The sequence below is a fragment of the Monodelphis domestica genome, chromosome 3 (assembly GCF_027887165.1).
Source record: "Monodelphis domestica isolate mMonDom1 chromosome 3, mMonDom1.pri, whole genome shotgun sequence".
NCBI lineage: Eukaryota > Metazoa > Chordata > Mammalia > Didelphimorphia > Didelphidae > Monodelphis > Monodelphis domestica.
Window position 1 is genome coordinate 526,309,461 of NC_077229.1, and position 22,635 is coordinate 526,332,095.

At 37.3% G+C, this 22,635-nt stretch overlaps 1 protein-coding gene across 20 annotated transcripts in view; it reads right to left on the minus strand.

The window, feature by feature from the left end:
* PAM (peptidylglycine alpha-amidating monooxygenase) overlaps positions 1-22,635 on the minus strand; it is a 393,336-nt gene that overhangs the window by 50,101 nt on the left and 320,600 nt on the right. For 14 of the 20 annotated variants that reach the window (XM_001380031.4, XM_056824985.1, XM_007486230.3 and 11 more), the window contains 2 exons: positions 12,859-13,176; positions 1,705-1,834 (listed from right to left, as the gene is read on the minus strand). In XM_001380031.4, the coding sequence (XP_001380068.1) occupies positions 1,705-1,834; positions 12,859-13,176 (448 nt within the window). The remainder of the gene's footprint in view (positions 1-1,704; positions 1,835-12,858; positions 13,177-22,635) is intronic. The other 6 variants (XM_056824993.1, XM_056824992.1, XM_007486231.3 and 3 more) reach the window with 1 other exon arrangement.

Consider the following 22,635-nt stretch of genomic DNA (forward strand, 5'->3'; position numbering starts at 1 on the left):
TTGTACGCCTTGTAGTCAATCCCATCATTAAAGCACTATGGCTCGCTATAGACAATCATCCGCACAAAGCTGCCTGGTCCTTTTTCGAGTCCAAGACGACTTTTGATACAGAGTAAACAATTCTCACAGAGATCCACCAATGATAGAATGGACACATGATCGGCAATGAACAGTTCACTCAGCAGTCGAGCGTTTTCCATGGCTCAGGGTCTTCAGGACTTTATTTCCTGAGCAGACTTCCTCATTGTGTATTTGTTCTCTCCCAGACTTCATCTCAAACATCATTTTGATGCCCTCAGACCCAATGTCCGAGGCGAGCTCTCCAGACCACAGCTGTGGTCGTGTTACTGTCACTGATGGAGAAAGCAGATTCTTATAGAGCCCGCCGATTCCTTTCTGATCAGTAGACCAAAAGGCAGCTTTCACAGCTCTTCCAAAAGGGAGTCTCAAGGAAAATGGTACAGGATTGCTTGTCTTCCTCAATGGCAGCCAGGTTTGCTAAAGGGAAACTGGCAGAATAACCCACCGAAGGGAAACTTTGTGGATGGAAAACGTCCTTTGAAAAAATGATGACGGCAGTGAATGGCCAGTTCACGTATTTACCACATCAGCAGTTCCATTGAGGATAGACACTGGAGGAAGAGAATAAACTGGGACCAGAACTGAAAATCAGGATGAGGGGAGGCTAAGTTGATCCTGATGACTTGTGCAGCGCTTTCAAGTGTCCCGAGATCTTCCCAAGCACAAACACCCTCATTGTCTTTGTGTTTTATTTTGTTTTACCACCAATAGCTTTGAGGTGATGCCATATATCTGTGAATCTGCTAAGAATGTGAAGACCATAGACTGAAAGGAGACACACAGGGAGAGAAAGTGGGCTGCAAGGTATTTCCAGCAGTGACCTATATGTAAGACATTGTGTGTGGGATGGCATCAAGGAAATGTATGATCTGAAAAGGCTCTTCACACAGTGAATGATAGATATCCCGAGTTCTCAGACTGTAAAGGAAGACATCTAAAGGAAGGCCATCAGCCCTCTGAGTAGAACATTTGTAAAGGATCTGTGGGACAGAAGGGAAAGTGATGGATGGATCAAAGTCTCCCTGGCAGCAAGGGAAAGAATATTCATATCGATGACCCAAGATCCATTGAAGTCCTGAATTCTCTTCATCAGTGCTTGTTCCTTTAAGTTTTTTCTTGTTGATTGCCACAGCTATCATTCCTAAAACTAGGTCAGTAGTAATGCTATTGCCTTGGCTTCTCTTGTTTGTAGTCAGAATGCCCCCATCTTCCCACTGGATATAAAATGAAAACTTGATTTTAAATAAATGTTTTTCTATTTTGATAAATATTTTCCTTACTTTCCATGAAAAGAAGGATAATAATTTTTTTATTACCGGTACACACAGTTGTGTCCAATTTCTTTCCACTACTTATTACCACCCTGGGCAACAAAGAGGCATGTTATATATATAAATGCTAGTTATTGTTGTTGTTAATTGTTTTCTGCATCACCTTGCTTACAGATATACTGATCACATAGGATTTTACCTCGAAAAGAAAATTGAAATGAAAATAAAGGGCAGGGAAATTGGGTAACTGGTCTCACCAGCTCATGCACATTTTAAGGAAAATGATAAAGGCAAATTTCCTTTCAATTCAACTTACAAAAGCTTTTACTTATTTACTTATTTATTTACTTACTTGCCATCCCAAATGTGATCACCTCTATGGAAAATAACCAGGTTGCCATCGGAGTCAAGGGCCACTCCAGAAACCTGTCCTGGGAGGAGGTACACGCCGGGCCAATCCAGTGCCTCTTCCACATGGAAGTCTACAAAAATAAGTGAATATATTTGACACAGGAGATAAAGTTACCAGGAAGCCACAAGGGTTTGTCATGACTGTACGAGCAACATAATTTTTGATACATGCAACAATACCACTAGATGCATGGAAACTAAGAAAAATCAGGCAAAAAATATCATTTTATTAGCTTAAAATGTTTTATTTAGGTTTCGTTTTCTGCATTTCCAGTTCCAAGAAATGTGGCTAGAACTCTCCCTTGAACAAAGAGAATCGTTAAAACAATCACCGCAACTGCACCTGATCACAGAGGCAACATTCCGTACCTGGAGTCCACCACTTCTCTACTGAGAGGAGGGAAGCGTGCATCACTGGTCCTCCCGCAGCAAGACTGGCCGTTACATTTAATCAAGGAACGTCCTTCTTGATAAAATGCAACTCATGCATAAGCCAGTGGCATCGTGAACCACAACGGGGGAGTGGGATAAAGTGGGCAGTGTCGGACTTGGAATGAGGAATGATGTGGGAATCCCACCTCTGACACTGACTAGCTGGGTGACCATGAGCAAGTCGAGTAAGCTCTCTGAGCCTCATCTGCAAGACGGGGACAAGAGGACTTACCTCACAAGGTTATTGCGAGGCTCAGCTGAGTTATGACATGTAAAGTGCTTCATAAAACTTAAAGTACAAAAAAGCGGACTAGCTAGTATTATGAGATACAACAAGCCTCCCTTCCTTTTCATAACATACAAACATCACCTGGTTCTCTTGAGTTGTCGAAGACCAGTTTAGTAAGCTCCCCTTCGACATTTTCAATCGGCCTCCTTCTAGAACATGACATTTGTCTGAAATAAGCTCAATATAGAGTTTTCTGGAATTGAGTTCCTTAAATGATTCTATCAAATGAGCCTGAAGTTGAAAAATCTGATGGGAAAATAGGGAAAACGGGAATGCAGGCATGGCTGCTTACTAGTAGGGCATGGCTTCTCATTTACTTGGTGTCCGATGCCTGTGAATTATAAACCATCAATTACTCACTGACGATCCACTGTACTAGTGTTATTTCTATTGGGCAGTTACTTTCAGATGGGGGTAGAGGTCCTCTCCTTAGTTTCCATCATCTTCTGCAGCAGGAGAATTAATGGAACAGAACTTATTAAACTCTCTGTACAATTTTAACACTTTCCCTAAATTCGAGTGAAAAATAATTGATGAGACAATTACTGAGCATCTATGCAAATTAGTGAAACGTATAGAACAAGTCTTTGTGATCTATAGCAGGCATCAAAGCTCATCTGAACTCATCACTTCGATCGCTTTCCTCACAAAACATGTGACATATACATAGGTCACATATATATATATATAGAAGATTTATAAGATATAAAAAAGGTAAACATGTAATAATTTGAACATCATTCGTCCTATTCATCCTCTGGGATATGTGACAAAATGTCACAAAGTATCGAATAGAAGCAAAACAGGGTTTAGATAACTTTTAGAAAAGAGAACATATTGAGAGTGAATTTTCACAAAAACTGACAATAATTATCAAAAACTATGGGGAATCTCACTAAATGAGAAACAGTTTTTATAGGCACGGGATTTCATTTCTGCATGAATGGAGAAGAAACTTATATATGGCATGAATGATGGAAAAGTTTACTTGCTTTTAGGATACTAAGAGAAAGAATGACCTAAAATAACTAATTTTAAAAATCTCTTCTTCATTAGACACTAGACAAGAATTCTGAACTTATTGGTATGATGGTTTAATTAGTGAGCAGAAATGTCTTTGGCTTTAATATCAATATTAATTACAGCTACTATTCTCACTATCATACCTGGCTCGATTGACTCAGGATTAAAAATGGAGGCAGTAGAAAGATGGGTATATTTCCTGGCAGAATACTTCAGTTCCCATCCTGGCTCTGCTACTTATTACTTGTTTAACTTGGAATAAATTACTTAGTCTCGTTATACCTCAGTTCCTCACCAATAAGACACGGGGTTGTCCCTAGATGGCCTCAAGTCTTTTTCAAACTCGTATCATGTAATTCTTTGATGTTATTTCATGCCACCAATTTTTCAAGTATTCAAATAGGTTGGGTAGGGCAGGATATGGGTATAGAGTTTCTTACTGAAGTATTTCTCCTATTCCACTGTATTTACTCTTATCAAAAGGTAGTCACTATTAATGAAGTTTCATTGCACTTTATTCCTTTACTAAATAAAATTTCAAGGTGAAAAACTTCTGTTCTCATTTCAAATTTGTAACATGGAAACTAGGGAAAATTCAAAATTGAATATTATTTTAGACAGTAAAAACACCTCATTATATAGCAATAAGGGTTTGAAAAATGCTGTATGTACATTATGTCTCAATTTAATTACGCCCCAAATTCTCTGAGGTAGGTACTATTATTATTCCAGGTCAAGAAAGAAGACTTGAACCGGAAGATCCTGCATTATAAAACATTTCTTCCATATGAACTGGGCAAATAATCACATGTCTGCATGCCAGTTTACCTGATTCCTGTCAGTTACCTGAATCACTTATGCAAGCCCAGCTTAATGTTTGTGAAGCAATCTGAATTTGAGAGAATCTCAGAGGGAAAATACTATTAGAAAATCAAAGCAAACAGGAAGAAGTAATTATTGCTAGATGGTTCATTAGAAACTTTTTTTTTTTAAACCCTCACCTTCCATCTTGGAGTCAATACTGTGGATTGGCTCCAAGGCAGAAGACTGGTAAGAGCTAGGCAATGGGGGTTAAATGACTTGCCCAGGGTCACACAGCTGAGAAGTTTCAGAGGTCAGATTTGAACCCAGGACCTCCCATCTCTAGGCCTGACTCTCAATCCACTGAGCCACCCAGCTGCCCCCTCATTAGAAACTCTTAAAAATTTATAATAACCATGTGACAACACAACACATCCACAACTTCATATACATTTTTCCTTCTGTGGCATATTTGACATATTTTATGATGAATAATTTTTATAGCTCTCAGGAGAGACCTTTTATCAGTCATAGAGGGGAAAGTATAATTTTTATATTCCATACTATTAATTTAAAAGTTTTAGTTTTAATTTAAAAAAAATTAGGGACAGATGATAAAATTTCATACTATATCTCAAAGAGATTATTGAACATATACAACAAATGAAGAAAATTATTTAAAGAAACAATACCAGCTTCTCATTATAATTATCTGCTATCCTTTAGAAGGGCAATCATTGCCCTAAAACACAATAAATTCTCCTTTTAAAGATGGAACTCTCACTTAGATTTCATATTGAATGACTCTTTTTAGACTCAAATTTGGTAAAAGTCCATAAAATAAAAATAAATTATAATTTCTTCTTACATATTTCCAATTTTTTTCTCCACTGAAGTAAGTATACTTCATTTCAGTCAGAGATGATGATATTTTTCAGAAGTCATAGTAATTACTATAATGAAACAAAACAAATATTTACAGATGAAACAAGAAGAACTTTAAGTCTTGTTTTGTGTTTGAGTAAGACAAAAAGGGTGTTATGACAATTTAGGATCATGAAACATCTAAATTTTTTTCTTCTTTTTTCTTAATCCTACTTCAAATTTTATTTAATTTCAAATATTTGAACACTAATATTTTATGTGTTTATTCTATTAATAAAGAAAAATTAGAAAGTTTAACATCAATTGTGATTTGGGGCTTGGAGAATTGAAAAGGTTGGGAACATCATTTTCAAAAGATAGAAATTTGGTCCAATGGGATACTTTATTTTACATTATTTAGAGAATGGCATGTCAACAGAAATTACCTTGAAACATCATATCTGAAGCAAGAACAAGTAAGATCAAGATAGTGTTAAAATATCATAGCCAATAGATGGAGAGGGAAAGTTGCTCAAAAAAAATAAGGTGAAATAAAACAACAATGTGCATCTGTAATGAGAATAGTAGAACTTAAATATAGGCAAGCTTTGTGTTTGCTTATCAAAAGTGATAGACATAAATGTAACCGTATAGTTTTGATAACAAGGGAAATTTAATATATGCTGAACAAGTCAATTACACATGAGCTAAACTCAGTCTTCTTTCTAGTCGTCTACATGTTCTTGTGGTCTTCTATGTATTTCGTTTTACATAAACGAATTCTTTTGAAGAGGAAAATGTATTACAACTAGAATCAGAGCAAATTAAAGATTTTTAAGTTATGTCATGTAAATGTAAAGGAAGTATTAAAAGAAGAATTTTAAGCACATGAAGTTTGGGAATAATACATTTGCTTCTCAAGTCCATAAATTTGAATATTTTTCACATTACACATATATACAAAATGCATGAAAATCCATGAAAATCACACAGATTTGGAGGACCATAAAATGTAATGATGATCATAACATAATGTAATGAACACAGAACATAAAATGTAATGTGAAAATATGTTTTGCATGCTTCATAGGTATGAGTATCACATGTTTTGCCTTCTCAATGGGTAGGAGAGGGGAACAGGAGAAGGGAGAGAGTTTAGAAATGAAAATGAAAATGAAAACAAATTATAGTGATTATGATAGTTTGCTGTCATGACTTAAAATATCAACTATTATTTTTTATCTTTGTTAGTTTGTAATAAATTGGTTAGAAAAATCTTTTTTTTTTCATAAAAGTACTGTTAGGGAAAAACCTATAAATTATTTAAAAAATTTTAAATCCATAACTTCCATTTTAGAATCAATTCTGTATATTGGTTCCAAGACAGAAGAGTGGTAAGGGCTAGGCAATGGGGGTTAAGTGACTTGCCCAGGGTCACCCTGCTAGGAAGTGTCTGAAGTCACATTTGAACCAAGGACCTCCCATCTCTAGGCATGGCTCTCAATCCACTAAGCCACTCAGCTGACCCCAAATGATTATTTTTAAAGGATTCTGTTTCTCACAAAGTCCTACATTGATGATCTACTATTTAATGGTTCTTACTCGAGGCTCACATAGGCTAGACTAATACAACAGATACATTCCTTAGAATGCTTCCAAGTATGGTCCTGGTAACAGATTATGCCTGTTTTCTGGGGATTTGCTACATAATTATGAAGAGGTTCATCATTTGAAGACTAGCCACTTAGTGATGGATCCTTTGGTAATCCAATAGAGAAAATCACAAAATGGCCCCAGGTTCTCTAAGATTCTGTTCTAACCTTGGCAGCAATGATGGTAGAGTTGCAGAAAAGGGACAGAGGAAATAGAATCACACAGTCTTTAGGTCATCTATGGATAGTGACAGATGTTTTTACTTTAAACATGAGATTCTTGTCAAATGAAAGTTCTATTAGAGGAATTGAATTGTACCACATAAATCAAAGTAGAGGACAAAAGGAAACTAAGTGGAAGAATGGATCACAGGTTGGTTTTAGAGGATTAATAAAAGAACTGGCAAAATGATTTGCCCATGAATCTAAAATAAACAAGCAACATCATTTCATGTGATCTTTTCTCATCTTATAGTGCATGATATTTTCATGATAAATAATTGCAAAAAATCTAACATATAAACAATTGCAGCATTGATGCCAATATCTATTGTCAAGGAAGAAGAGGTAAAGGAATTTTATCAAGAACTTAATAAAGCACTCCAACTGAAATGAATATATATGCTAAAAATCTACCATTCTAATGCAAAGGTATGGATAGTCAAAGATTGTGAAAAATATTCTGAAAATATGGTTTAAGGAAGAAATGAGAAAGCTTAAAGACTTGTGAACTTAATAGAGGTCCAGGTCTCAAATATATATACACAAATATGTGTGTGACTTTAAGAACACTGATCACCAAATAACATTACATCATTAAATTGAAACTATATTTTCAATAGGAAATGACTTGTTATTGATAGGGTAATTATTCCTGATACATCTGTATGTATACAGGCAGATCATTTATTTATGAGAGAAAAGAACTAAATCAATTCAAGGCGGAAAATAAAAAGGATATGTAATGAAATCAACCCCAATATGACCTAATAAAATTATTGAAATGTTTCTTCCCCTCACTGGGGAAAATTATAACTATTTCCTACTTAAGTTTAACCAGGGTGAATCAATTATCATTATGAAAAAGTCAAAATTATATTAAAATTCCTTAGAAAACACTAATCAACTTGTCAAACAAACAAAAAAGGCATCCACTGACAATATATGTATGAGATGCAAATTTACTTATAAAAATTTATAGTGAAGGATAGTAGATGATTATAATCAGAATTGTCTCAAAAAAAAAAAAGAAAATCAGTGGAGAAAAAACAAGTTCATGGCAAAAGATATGATTAGACAAAATCATTCCAAAGATAAAACTGGAAAAACAACAAATAGAAAATATTTGGAAATGATCTGAAAAGATTTTTTAAAAAATAATGAATGTTTTTCACTATCTAGGATGGTGGACATGATGTTTTGTACTCTATTATCACAATCCCAGATGTGGTTCTGGAGGAAGTAGAGATGCCACTAAAAAAGAAAACAAGGATGGGGAAAGCAGCTATAAAAATATACACAGAGGGGATATCAGTGCTGAAAGTGACACAATTTTAGGACACTAAGGAATTAGTTATTTAAATATCTATCTTAAGGAAGAGAAAATAACAAGGGAATAAAAGAATCCCTCAGACTTTATATTACCAAAAAAATAAACTGTGAGACTATCAGTTACTATTGATCTAATACCTACTTTCCAGATTGAGTACAATCTACATACTCAATGAAAGCATCTTTGATGAGAATTGGCAGGATTTTCTTCAAGTTTACAAACACAAGTTGGCTAAAAGTTATAGAGAATACAAGATACAACTATCTTTAATGCTGACTATTTAAAAAAATTGATTTGGTAATACAAAAGACAGCTTTAAAGGGTCTTCAACAGCAGAATGTCTTTTAGGCACATGTCAAAATTATACAAGATTCCTTGAAAAGTATAAAATTATTTTGTTTGATAATTCTCTGACCATTGGTATCAATTAGGGCATAAAACAGAGTGACATCCTTGCCAGAGATGTTCACTACTGTCATAGGAGATATTCTTCATGGAATTCAAATCGAGGAGAGATTCTTCATATGCTTAGTGAGATCCTTCAGATTCTCTTCTCTTCTGGTGACAGTGGTCTAATTGCATCAATCCCCCTCAAAATTGTAATATGGTCTGAAGGATATTCGTAATTATTCATAATTACTTGTTCCAACTTCCCAGAGTGGGAATGACAAAGGTAAATGGATTTTCTATCATCCAGACTATAATATGCAGTCATATTTACAACTTTTGAACCATTACCTTTGGGAAACTATAATGCTCCTTTGTTGATTCTCCTGCAACAAAGGTCATGTTTTAATATAAGTATTATCCTAATCACATTGTATGGCTGTGAGGCATTGGAACTCTTGTCCTCTAAAATCTACAGCTGAAGATCATCCAAGAGGCCATGGCCAGTTGCATAGTGGACATGAGCAGAGGGTGACACACTATAATTAAGGAATAGTACAAATGAAGAGATATAAAAGATGTCATCCAATGTCTATCAAAATGAATGACCAAAAAAAGATGGCTGGCTGATGGAATGAATGTGAGGGACAGCTCTCATGGTCAACTGGCATCATCACCAGGTGAAGAGAACATGAGGAAGTCCTTCAGCATGATGAGCAGATTGCATGCAACAAACTAATGGGAGGACACCAAGAGATACAAACGATGGGCAAGAGTGGATGCATTAAATCTTTGACGTTGGGAAGAATGCCCAAAGTGATGAGATCCTTGGAGACTATTGGCATATACAGGAAGGAAATCCCTTTTCTTCTTTATGAGATCTTTGTCAATGAGGATAAAGGCTGAAAGGAAAGAGGACCTGCAAAAAGGAGGGAATCTGGCTCCACCTTCTGTGGAGGTCTGCATGGCCATCAGAATGATAAAGAAGAGCCAAGTGGCAATTATCACCATTCTCAAGAAAGCAGAGCTCACACTTACTGTTTCAGTGGCTTTCTAACTGGTATTCCTTGGCAGATCGAAGGCAGACTTTTCCAGTACTAACTTTCAGATAATGCTGTCAGCTGGTGCCTCCTGGATTGCAGCATGCATGGCCTTTTTTGCAAAGTAGAACTACAGAACTGATCTTTACTATGTCAGGTCTATGTATAACACTCATGTAAGAGCTCACAAAAGCATATCTTTTATAGAGGCAGAAAAGCAGAGTGCATAGGAGGACTGGGTTCAAGTTCTGACTGTGACACAAATTTGCTGTGTAAATAGGGGCATGTTACTTAATCTATCAGGATTCAGGCAACTTTTTATGATAATAAAATACCTGTGAGTTAACACTACGGACAGACAGGGGGCTTCCATGCCAGGAGATCGCTGCTTTGATTCCGTTATAAGTACCTTTGAAATGAGATTCTTATTAACAGTATGTTTTATATCAGTTACATCTGATACAACTTTGAGAAAGCTAACAGAGGATAAGAATCCTGTATAAAGAAGAGTTTGTCATATTGTTTGCAATTTTTAAAAGCTTTCAAATTATGAAATAAAGTTAAATCATTTCATGAAGAAATAAATGCTTGTTCCTTTTTTTGTAATCAGGCTTCACATTCCATGTTGTGGTCAGTCACTTTTTCAAATTAAGTTCTATGCTATTCCCTCAATGACAATGAAAAGGAAAGTTTCGAAAAAAACTTGGTGGCATTTCTTTTCTTCCATAGTTCAATCATTTTACAAAGCAGAGGAGTTTTTAGAGCTCTCAGGTCCTTTAAAGAGGAAGAAACAGGGTCAGAGAAATAAAAGAATTCATCAAAACAGGTCAAGCAGGTGAAAAATAGGAAAGTCTAGTTTGTCTGACTCAATCCAGTGCTTTTCCTCAGACTATATGGATGTTGAAAAGCTTTTCCAAGCAAATATATTTAAGTTCAGGCATTTAAAATAGTTACTAATACTATCATCTTGTCCAGAAAGTTTGTGACTTGCCCATGAAGACATAGGTAATGAGTGACAAATCTTGGATTTGAACCCACGTCCTTCCTCTCATGAATTCCACTCAAGCTTTTTGGGTGACTCTATGTGTCAGGAAACAGTACGTTCAGGCTTCCACTCCAAATTTATGTTAATTGTCAGATGTATTACTTTGAAACGGGTGACAGAAATTTCAAATGAAAGAAGCCATTTCCCTTTCTACAGTTCTAATTCATGCCTTGGACAAATATCTGTTCTCACCCAGAACTGCTCTGTTGGCTATCGCATTTCCAAGTGATCTTGGTTCGCTGTGTTTAATACATTCCAGAACACTTAAAAGTGGGCTAATTCGGCTTGAATTTGAACTGGTTGGTTTGAATTTGGAGTCCTCTAAATAGCTGGCTCAGGACCATCTGGCCCTTCTTAATAGGCAGAGATCTGAGCCTTGCCTACAAGCCAAATATCCTATTATAATTTTCAATAACAAATAGAAATCAGATGGGCCATACACTCAGGGCTGCCAGGAGAGATTACTTGGCAATGTCAATGCATGGGGAAGCAACGCTGCTTTTCGAGCTCGCGTGGAGAAGTGCCATGCCTAGGTAACCGTTCTTTTTCAGAGAGAATCTCCGCGTGCTGTTTATCTGGCTTTCCACATTAGCAAGTAACATGAAACACAATCAATATCACAGAAACCACAATACGATTCAAGATAAACGTGATGCACCCATCGCTTCCTCTTAGAGAAACCTGAAGGGAATAAGTGATTACTGTCAATTATAATCTAACAGGGCCAGAAGAGATAAATACGACAGCGATTGATGAGCTTTATGTCCCTCCAGAAAGAAGTACTCCATTTTCTCATTAAGATAGTAATAGATAATGGAACTTTGAAGAAGTCAAACTCATAAAAAGAAGTTCTATTTTACAAGTCAATCACATAAAAAGGCTGAAGATTCCTTTGAGAGGGATTGAATTATCGTCAAAGAAGTGGATCTATAAACATTTAATATACTAAGCATTTGCTTACCAGATGATTTATTTTATATTGTTTTTAATTTAGCATAATGGAAAAAAGTTCACTTAAACAGAATTCTCATGTTATAATTAAACTTGAGAGACAAAAATGTAGATCCAGATTTGGTTGCTGTCATTATGCTTTTATAATGATCTAAATATGATTATTTAGATAATAATGAATATTTATATTTATATCTAACTTATAGAAAGGTATATATGCTATAATATATAAATATACTAAATATGATATCTAGAATTCAATTAGACTGTAAATATGATCATGTGTTTTGATAATTTTTGAGAGGTTGAACTTTCTCCTTCTACCAATTTCTCAATATGGTAACTTGTGGCAGTCCATATTTAATAGCTATTTGTGACCCTCATTTCTTAATTCATCTGAAGAAATGTTCAAATTTTTATCATATTGTATTATGACTAAAACTAAGAATTAAGAAGTGAATATTTAAGTATAGGTAGTGTCTTCATTTGTGACACTAAAATGTAGTATCAGGATTTAGAACAACTAAAGACTACATTTTTGTTTTATTTTATAAAACTGTGTTTTATTTTTGCTAAAAATAAAACACAATTAGTTTTTAAGGCATTTTTTCTTAAAAATCCATTTCCTTGAATATTTTTCCTTGTTCAAAATTTGTTTCCCCTTTATATAGCTGATATCTTGGTTTTGATCCACAAATTTAAATGACTGGGATCCAAAATTCATCATGTCATCTTGAATTTAGGATATATTATAGTATATATGTAATATATTTATATGGCCATGAATAATAAGTATTATATGTCTCATTAAACAGTCTAATTGAATCACCATATCATACTAGAGCAGAAAAAGAGCAAGAGAAAAAGTTTACCAAATATTTAGAAACAAAGTTGTGAGAAATAGATCAAAGATGAGGAAGGGAAAGATGGAGGATCTGGCTTCCCATTACCAGTAGGGTTCTTATAAAATTAGTTATTTCATCAGTTGTTATTCCCTTCAGATTTTGTGAATGAAACTCTTATTGACATTACATTGCTAACGAGATGCCCTAAACCCACCTCCTGTGTGCTCTGTTTCCTGGGTGCCCTCGTCTTGTGGGGGCTGTTGTAATGAGAAATGTTTGTTGTCTGGTGGTTTCAAGGTAGATTCTAGTCTGTGGAACTTGTGAATTCTGTCTCTGACAAGAATAGCATTGCCCCTCACATTATGGTCAGCTCCCTCTCTGGTACCAGACCAATCAAGGTCCTTCTTTTGGACTACATTAGCAATTTCGGCTACCAGATCTGATTCTGCCTTTTCTGTAGGGTTATACTTATGCACATGAACAACATCTTCCCTTTCTCCTAGGAGCTTGGAAATGAGGGAATAGAAATCACCTGCACAGAAAAGAGACAAAAGAAGAGGAGAGAGAAAAACAAGATTATGGTGAGGTTGGAAAGTTTCCCAGAGTTACAGCTAAGAAAAAAGAACAGTTTGTTAAACTATCCTGTCTCATGTCATCTTTTTCATGATCAAGGAGGTTGTTTCCAGTCTTTCATACATTAAAAAAACACAGTGATGGCCAAGAGCAAGGAAAATCAGAAACTGCAACCCACAGACTTAGTATTTGTGAGAGAGTGGACAATGGAATCTGTGACTTCTAACAACACATCTAGGAATTCCAAAGACGCTTCAGTAAAGATCCTTGAAATAGATTCATTAGAAGTTGGAGCCGGAAGTCTTAAAAAAGGAGTCATCTCAAAGAGTAATTTCTGATGTTTTGAAGTAATTTCGTAAGGAAAATGTTGTTAGAGGGTAAAGCCATGGGAAATTAATCTACTCTTTTGGGGGAGGGAGTGAGAGAGGAAGGAGTCTCCATATAATAGAACCCCAAAATCTAATTAATTTTCTTTGTAAAACAAATTCTAATATGTTGCTCATTCCAGTTGACTTTGAACAAGGAAAGCTGGCATTAAAGACAGTGTTCAAGAATTTTAAGAAAACGCATCAAAATGATGACAACTGTTTCCAGGGCTCTATCCTTTCCCTCTTCTGTTTTCCCTCTCCACTTACTTTTGATCAGCTGATCAGCTCCTAAAAGTCAGGCATGTCTCAGATCTACATATTTACTCCTAATATTTCTCCTCGACTATGACTAGCAGGACCAATCGCCTATCTGGACATCTTTACCTGGATTTCCCCTCAGTCTGATCATAGTAAGAAGGCTGATGATGAGCATCTATAGAGCACTGACTATGCGTCAGACTAAGCACTTTATGACTTACTGGATGCTCTCAACAACCCCGGGAGGGGCTATTATTATCCTCATTTGACAAAAGAGGAAGTTGAGGCAAGCAGAGGTTTAGTCACCCAGCTAGTAAGTGTCTCAGGGTGGATGTGAACTGAAATCTTCCAGACTCAGGGCTAGCATTTGATCCACTGTGCCATCTGCCTCTGTCCTGCATGTCAAAGTCAACAGGTCTAAAGCAGAATCCATTCTATGCTCCCAACATTCTCCTGTAAAAGTCCCTGTTTCTGTTGGGACTCGCATCTTCCAGCCATGTAGTTCCACACCCTCAGCCAGCCTTCCTACCTCTTTCTCTCTCACTGCCCACATCCTATCCGTTGCTCGTGCTTTTGCTGGTTTCACCTGGACAATATCTGCAATCACGATTTCGCCCTTTTTTGCTCCTCACCGTGTCTATTGCATTGTATTCCTGACTAATATGGCTGCTTTGAGCCTCTGCCTTCTCTGGTCTACACAGCAAACCCTCAATGGCTTCTGCCCTGCCTCTAGGATCATGAAAAAGCCCTTCCCAGCCTTGGCTCCCACCTCCCTTTCTAACCTGTTTCCAGATGGTTCCATTCCACACACACTCTGTTCCAGTCCAATTGCCCGATGGCTGTTTCCTGGACACCAAATCCCACCTCCTGCTTAGGGCTTCTCCCAAGTCTACAACCCATTCACTTCATTTCCTTGGACCCCCATCTTACTGTAGAGCTGAGGCTGGAGCACCGGGTCAAAATGCTCAGTATTCCTCCATACCGTAATGAGAACTGAAGCCCCTTGGGGGGGGGGTTGGTACATTTTGTTTCTTTATGTCACCAGTAACTAGCACGATCCCTTGCACGTAGGAGGTAATTAACAGATATTTGTTGAATTCAATTGAAATATTTTCAAAGTGAAGAGATTTTTGCCTACTAAGTTTTGTGTTTCTGTGTATTCATAGTAAATGTCTCAAATGAAACACGAGGAACCAGAATATATATTGTACATTAAATCAAAAACAAAACTCACCTCCAGTCCAGTTCATAATGAACTTTGAACCTCAGTCTGCAATTTGTGGTTCAAAATCCATTGAAGAGATCAGTTATGAGAAGGGGAAAATCATTTTAAATAGGGAAAGCTGGTATTTAAGCCAGTTGACTTCTAAATAAAATAATTTAACATGAATTGTTGTGTTTTCATCAAAAGTCAAAATACTTTAATAAAATAAACAACAACATAATATTTAATCCTCCCAATTCCTAATCCTACACTTTAGGATCACTAATAGAAACATCATCTATAACTAAAGAGTCACATTGCTGAATTTGAATTACATTTAGAGTCCTATATGATAAAAAGAGGAAATATCTTTCAGATACATTAAGAAATGAAAATGATAAATAGCTGTTCAAAATAGACTACCACAAAATAGTATAAATTAGAATTTGGTATAAGGAAAAAACTTCTCAAGAATGATCCAAAGATTGTAACCAAGGAATAATGTTCTACATTGACTAAATAAATTAATCCAAATAAAAAAAAGAATAAAAAAGAAAGTTACCTGGGAAAAGAGTCAAAAAAAAAAAGAAAAGAAAAAGATAAGATTTTTTTATGGATAGAATAATAAGGATTGATGAGAGAGGGAAGGGAAAAAAAAGAATGATCCAAAGAGATTCTGTTATGTTTACAAACAGTCTTGGTTTGGTAAATTGAATTACGATTTCTAGCCTTGTTTTTAGAAGGAGACTAATCCCAGGTGAAATCTTCTGTCAAAAAATAATTACCAAAATCATAGGGCCAATTTCAGCAAAATGAACAAAGTAAATTAGAGCTCAACCAATCTGTCAGACCAGAGTTTCATCCTGTGTTCAGAAAGAAAAAGATGAACAAGTTAATACAACCGTTTTCTTCCTAAAACTGCCCCATAACATGCTATCCATGAAATTAGATGAATCTATTTTTGTGTATTAGATTTCAAATGAAAATACGATATCGACAACTTTTTTGTTGTCACTGCTGAACTGAGCGCAGATCGTCCAGAAATAGAAGTCAACTCTGAGGTAAATTAGAATCGATTTGACCCAATAGAAATCATCTTCTTTTTCCATTTTATGAGAATGTATTTACCAGTGTATCAGCCCCTGCATTCCCTCCCCACATCAGAGAAGGCATCATCCAGTGAGTCCTGTACAATTTGCGAAGCAGAGAGGTAGTGTAGCCCGTTGGCTCTGGAATGAGGGACCTGCATTCAGATTCACTCCTGGCGCTTGTACTACCTGTGTGACCTTGAGAAAATCATGACACCTTCTTGGCTTTGCCTTGGTGTCCTCATCTGTCTTATGAAGAGGTTGGAATAAATGACCTCTGAGGTTCCTTCCAGCTCTAGATCTAGAACCCGAAGATTCCATTTGAGATAAGGAAAGAACATAGAACAGTCCAATAAACATGTGGCTCAACTTTCTCAATCAGTCTCTTACGGAAAGCTAGTTATTTCAGATACCATTTTTCAGTTTAAACGTGACGACCAACTTTCAAACTCTTAACAAACTCCATGCTCCCTGGGCTAAATGCAGTTCTGAGATTTAAAACTGTTGTTGAGGAGTAATCAAATGGGACCTGACTGATGGATTCTTCAGGGCAGGGCTTCTAGATGTAGAATGGGCTCATTCTGGTTTTCCTTAGTCATGGCACCTGCTTATTTTGGTTTCTAAAGGAAATAAGCCCCCTTTGAAAAGTCTATACTTGATCTCTACATAACAGGAATGGCCAAAAAAGCTTTACTTTCTCGGTACCTCACATGTAATAGGCACTCAATAAATATTGACTGATTTGGCTTAATTGGAAAATTCTATCAATACAATTTTCACTTGCCCACTGAAAGAAATTTTAATTTGTCAGAGTTAATATTTCCATCTGGAGCTATCCAAAATTTGACTTTTTATCTCCCCCACCCCGCCTCTCTCCTAAACTTCCCCTTTCCCATCTGTAACACCACTATCCTTCTAGTCTCCAGGGTTATCACTTAGCTGTCAATAAAACCTACGCAGCCAATTCATGGAAAATGGAACCAGGGCTAACAAATTGGCAAAGGAGTAATAATAATTGGTAAAAGGAAAGCTTTCTTTAAAGAATTCGAATCTGGGGGCTCTGGATAAACCATAGTGGACTTCAACCCTTGGATAATTCTTTTGTTGACTTCATCCATCACCAACATAATATTTATATGGATCAAATTTGAAAGCAGGACCTCACTTTCTGAAGAACACATAAGGTCACCCTAATAGTTTTTGTTCCAGGATGAGGCTGATTTAAACTAAGCAGAATGCATTCTTTTCTTCTTCTTTCAGTAAAGGATTCAGACATAAAGCAAGAGAGAGAATCCTCTGCTATGGTGAAAGGGCTTATGTGCATCACTTGCACAGGGATCCCTATCTGAGCACCTGACAGTTTGACAAATGACTTGCCGATGTCTGCCTATTCTGTTCTTAGGAAACAAATCCCAAAGCTGTCATTCAGTTGGCTTCCTAAAGCCTTGGGGGGATATTTAGAGCTGGGTTTGATAGATAATTTTAATAAGTAAAGATTGCTTTGCGACTCATAAATCATAGCAAGCCGGTGGATTTTCAATGAATAAGTATATAAACAAGAATTATATATTCTGTTAAATTGTACTGAGAGGTGCATTAAGAACAGAAAAGCAAATAGAATCATTTGTACTCTGTTATAGAATCAAGTCAGAGCCTAAGAATACAATTAATTACAGATAAAAAAGGGATTATTTATTTTAAGGGCTAAATCAAGACGTTTTATTTTAAGTATAATGACAAAATGGCTACTTTGTGCTTTTATAAACAATGTGAATCTTTTGTTTGACAAAACCCATCAATACTGATTCAATTTTGGTAGCCTACAACAACTATCAAATTATTTAGGGCCAGAGAACCTGTGTGAGAGCCTCTAACTCTCAGAGGTCGCGGCGTGCTCGCCCTACAAATTGTCTTGTCATATTCTCCGTCTTGGGAATACGCTGACCTTTGAGCAGAAAGATTGATTCTAGAAGGCTAGAGACGACTGTAGGAAGGGCTTAGAGCAAACTGGATAAAACATGTCAAAGACCTCTTTATACCAGGAAAATCACAGTGAAGAAGAAAGGGCCATATTAGAGACTTAAAAGTGCCACGTTCTACCTCAAATCCTTCTGAGACATTTACTCTTTAGAAAAGGAAAAACTTCCATCTGTCCTGAATTAATATCAGAGGGAAGCATACAGAACCAGAACTACACACACAACATTGTTTTGGGGATTCCTGTTGATGGCTATTAGAATATTTTCTTGATGTCACCAAATTCACTAGACTGGACTAGAGCACTAACTTATTAAGCGTTCTGGAAAGGGAAAATTATTGCTCAGGGCAAAGTGGAAGGAAAACTTTTTATTTGCCTCAATATTCTAGAAATTCGAAACCCTAATTTCTTAGTCCACAGCTACAGTTCAATGGAAAGTAATGCAGGGAAGTGCAGTTTTCCAAATGATGAGGTTTGCGCCTTCTGAGGGAACACAAGATCCTTTCAGGATTGGTAAAAAATAGAGGAATTTTTTTCAGAATCGGTTTCATATCAATATATCAACTAATAAATATTTAAGTGCATCTTATGTACTGTCAATGAGTTGATATCTAATTAAAAATGTAAACCCTTACCTTCCATTTTATTTTATTTCTATTTCATTCATTCATTCATTCATTCATTCATTCATTCATTCATTCATTTATTTGTTTGTTTATTTATTCATTTTATAAAACCCTCACCTTCCGTTTTGGAGTCAATACTGTGTATTGGCTCCAAGGCAGAAGATTGGTAAGGGCTAGGCAATGGGGGTCAAGACTTGCCCAGGGTCATACATCTGGGAAGTGTCCGGGGCCACATTTGAACCCAGGACCTCCTGTCTCTAGGTCTGGCTCTCAATCCACTGAGCCACCCAGCTGTCCCATTTACCTTCCATTTTAGACTCACAAGGCAGAAGAGCAGTAAGGGCTAGGCAATGGGAGTTAAGTGACTTGCCCTGAGTCACACAGGTAGGATGTATCTGAGGCCACATTTGAACTCAGGACCTCTTATTTCTAAGCTTGTTTCTCAACCCACTGAGCCACCTAACTGCCCTGATCTTCTTCTTCATCATCTTCATCTTCATCTTCATCTTCATCTTCATCTTCTTCTTCTTCTTCTTCTTCTTCTTCTTCTTCTTCTTCTTCTTCTTCTTCTTCTTCTTCTTCTTCTTCTTCTTCTTCTTCTTCTTCTTCTTCCTTCTTCTCCTGCTCCTCCTCCTTTCCAACTCCTTATTCCAAGCCTCTGCAGTGTGTAAAGATAGTGTATGTCTATGTTTCCTTAAAGACACTTCCAGTCCTGCCTTCTTCAGAACTTTCCAGAACTATTATTACCTTTATATACTCTCCAGGTCTTGTAGGCACTTAATCGTTTAAACATTGTCTCCCCCATTCAAAAGAGAGAGGCTTCCCTTGAAGGAGAGAGTCTTCCCCTGAAGGAGAGAGGCTTCTTGTATCCCCAAGACTGAGAACAGGGAGGACACGTAATAGTCAGAGTGACTTCTGATCTGTAAGGGGGACACATATAGGACATTTATGTTTACAGGGAATTTTATAGGGAACATACCTGGCCAGGAAACATACATGTAGAGCCAACTCACTATGACTTGCTGCTTGTGATTTCTTGGGATGCCACCCCCTTATTCCTAATGTTCTTCACATTCCTAATATGTACAAAGTATCTCCGCCATATGTCACTCCACCAGACTTTGTTCTTGTCCAGGAATTCAGGTCATGAATAAACATAACACAACCTTGTTCTTCATTTGGCCACGAGGCCCCCATTGTGACCTAAAGACTCCTTGCATTGAGGCATGCCCCCCTCGGCCTCTGGGAAATTAAGCCATTAATGGCTATCATTCTATCAAGGACGTAAGAATAGGCAACTTTCTCTAGGAGAAAAGCCCCAAGAATGTATAAAGTCAGTGCTTGGTACGCCAGATTCCCTTACTTTTCTCTTTCCTCCCCATTCCTTCAATCAATTAGGATGCTCGCAGATCCCAACACAGAGACCCCAAGCTCTTTGGAACCCCTGGAAAGCCTGAGAAGCCTCACAGACACATCATGGATGAGAACGGTTGGAAGAAGGAATGTGGCAAACTCTTTTTGTGGCTGTCCCCTGGCCCCAGCGTTGTTCTGCTACCAGATATTAAGGAGAGGAAGCCTGCCTGAAGACATTATTGGGAGTTTGAAGCACATTATATGTGGGCTCCTTTATGGACTGAATCATTTGTAAAGAGCATCTGCCAATAAACCTCATTTGGATTCTTAAGTTTGGGGCATAAACAATTCATTTTCTTTTCTGACATGGATGCGGATTTATCATAAAATTACTCAGCCAGACACGCCTTTGCCTCTTATTGCAGGAAGTGGAGAGCACAGGATAATCTGGCCAATTCTCTTCATGAAATAAAAAGTAGTCCCAGAGTGAAGCGAGGAGAACCAGAAGAATAATTGGTACGCTAAGAATGATGTCGTGAAGACAAAGAAGACAGTAAACTTGGAAAGACTCAGGAACCACAATGGCCAGCCCCAATTCCAAAGGCGTATCTCATGGGAGAGACCTGGGAAAGGGCAGGAGGAAGTCCCAAGATCTCCTCTGGCTGCTTCTAGGGCTTGAGATTCAAATAAGGTTACGATTCACCACCACAAGGTGAATGTTCTACGCGGACACATTTTCTTGCCCAGCATGTTGTTCTGTATCTCATCTGGGAAGATGGCATCTCATCTGGCGAATTTAGGTGGAATTGGTGGTAGTTCTCAAAACAACATGCTCGGGGCTCATACACCATGTCAGGAGCCTTCTGACTATTGCGACTACTTTTATTTTTTTAAAGAAAAGGTGAATTGGCTAAAATTTCCTGTTTGTTCTACTTCCTACATTTAGAGGCAAATGCATATGTAGGTGAGTGATTTTTAACTTCCATGTCAGGAAAGCTCACCTCGATTGAAAGCAATGGGATTCTCAGTCCCTAATAACTAATCCAGGGGTCCCCACAGTCTGGAACTGGTAACTTAGAAGAGTTTGTGTTGGCCCATGGGAAACTTTTGCATCTAGGGGGCAGTTAGGTGGCCCAGTGGATTTAGAGTCAGGCCTAGAGATGGGGAGGTCCTGGGTTCAAATCTGATTGATTATTAAAACAACTTAAAATATAAAGTAGTTCTCTGTGGGTCTTCTCTATTTTAGTAGTGCAGATGGCACAGAGGTGGAAAAGATGGTACAGAATGCTAAGAATCACTTATAAACTTTAACTTAACTATTACTCCTCTAAATGTGAGATTGTCATCCAACCACCAATAAGTAAGTGGGCATATGGGGAGAGAACCCTCGTCATATCCGTCTGAATATTCTTGATATGAATAAAACCAGAAGAAGGCAGTTGTGGCTAAACAGAAAACACGAGTACTCTTTAGAGAGGCAAAGGGAAATGTGGGCACAGCTGCATTATTTTACGATCAAAGGCAACAAGAAACTTTCATGGGACATCTCCCAAATTATGATAAAGAGTAAAATGAGCAACCTAAGATCTTATCCATCTCTCTGTAGAAATCTTAGAAGTTAGACCCAGAACTAAATCGGTGAAAAAGAACAAACTAGACTACTTTCAGGACATTGCAAAGCTCAAGTTTGTCTTGGAAGGAAAGATCCATTTCAATGCCAAATCCTAGAAGTGTTTTTGTTTTGTTTTTTATATAGTTATGAGGCGTGGAATATAACAGGCACCCAAGAACTGAACATGACTATGGCAAAGAGGGCAATGGAAACGTCACCCCGAGGACGGGAGCAAGTTGTGATTTGTAACGAGACACTGAAAAACTGGCATAAAGTCACGTGCAGGGAAATATATGGGAGAAAGAGCAGGGCTTGTCCTGGGACGAGAGGAAGGGCTAACAAATGATGGCTCAGGTGGTCCAGAGTTCTGATGTTGGGTGAAAGTGAGACTTCCAGAAAACGAGGCAAAACCTCCGTAGTCGACTCCTGGGAGAACATGTTAGACGTGAACAGATTGCAAATGGTACCCCTTGGAAACGTCCAGATCTATAGCATCGCAGGTGCACTTGGGAAGCCTTGAGGGTTGTGACCCAGACTTGGCTTGTTGGTTCTCCTTCAGGACTCAAATGAAATGCAACTTTCGTGGACCGTCTGACAATTGACAAAAGGACGTTGACTCATCAAGGAGATCATATTGATTCAATTGACTGCTGCTTCTCCGCCTCATTTGTCACGGTGTCAGGCTTGAGGAGTGTTTCCTCTACACTGCATTTCGCACATAAGCCACCAGGCAGCCACGTCAGTGGCTTAGTTTCCAGGACCAATTCAGTCTCCAAAATACGCTACCTTTTAAGGAGAAAACTAGCCTCAAATGCATGGGGTAGTTGTTAATCCTGTGACATTAAATATCCAGAGTAAATTCTAGATTTTAATCAAACAGGGTTTTTTGTTGTTGCATTTGTTGATCTAAGTACATGCATTATTGTTTGTT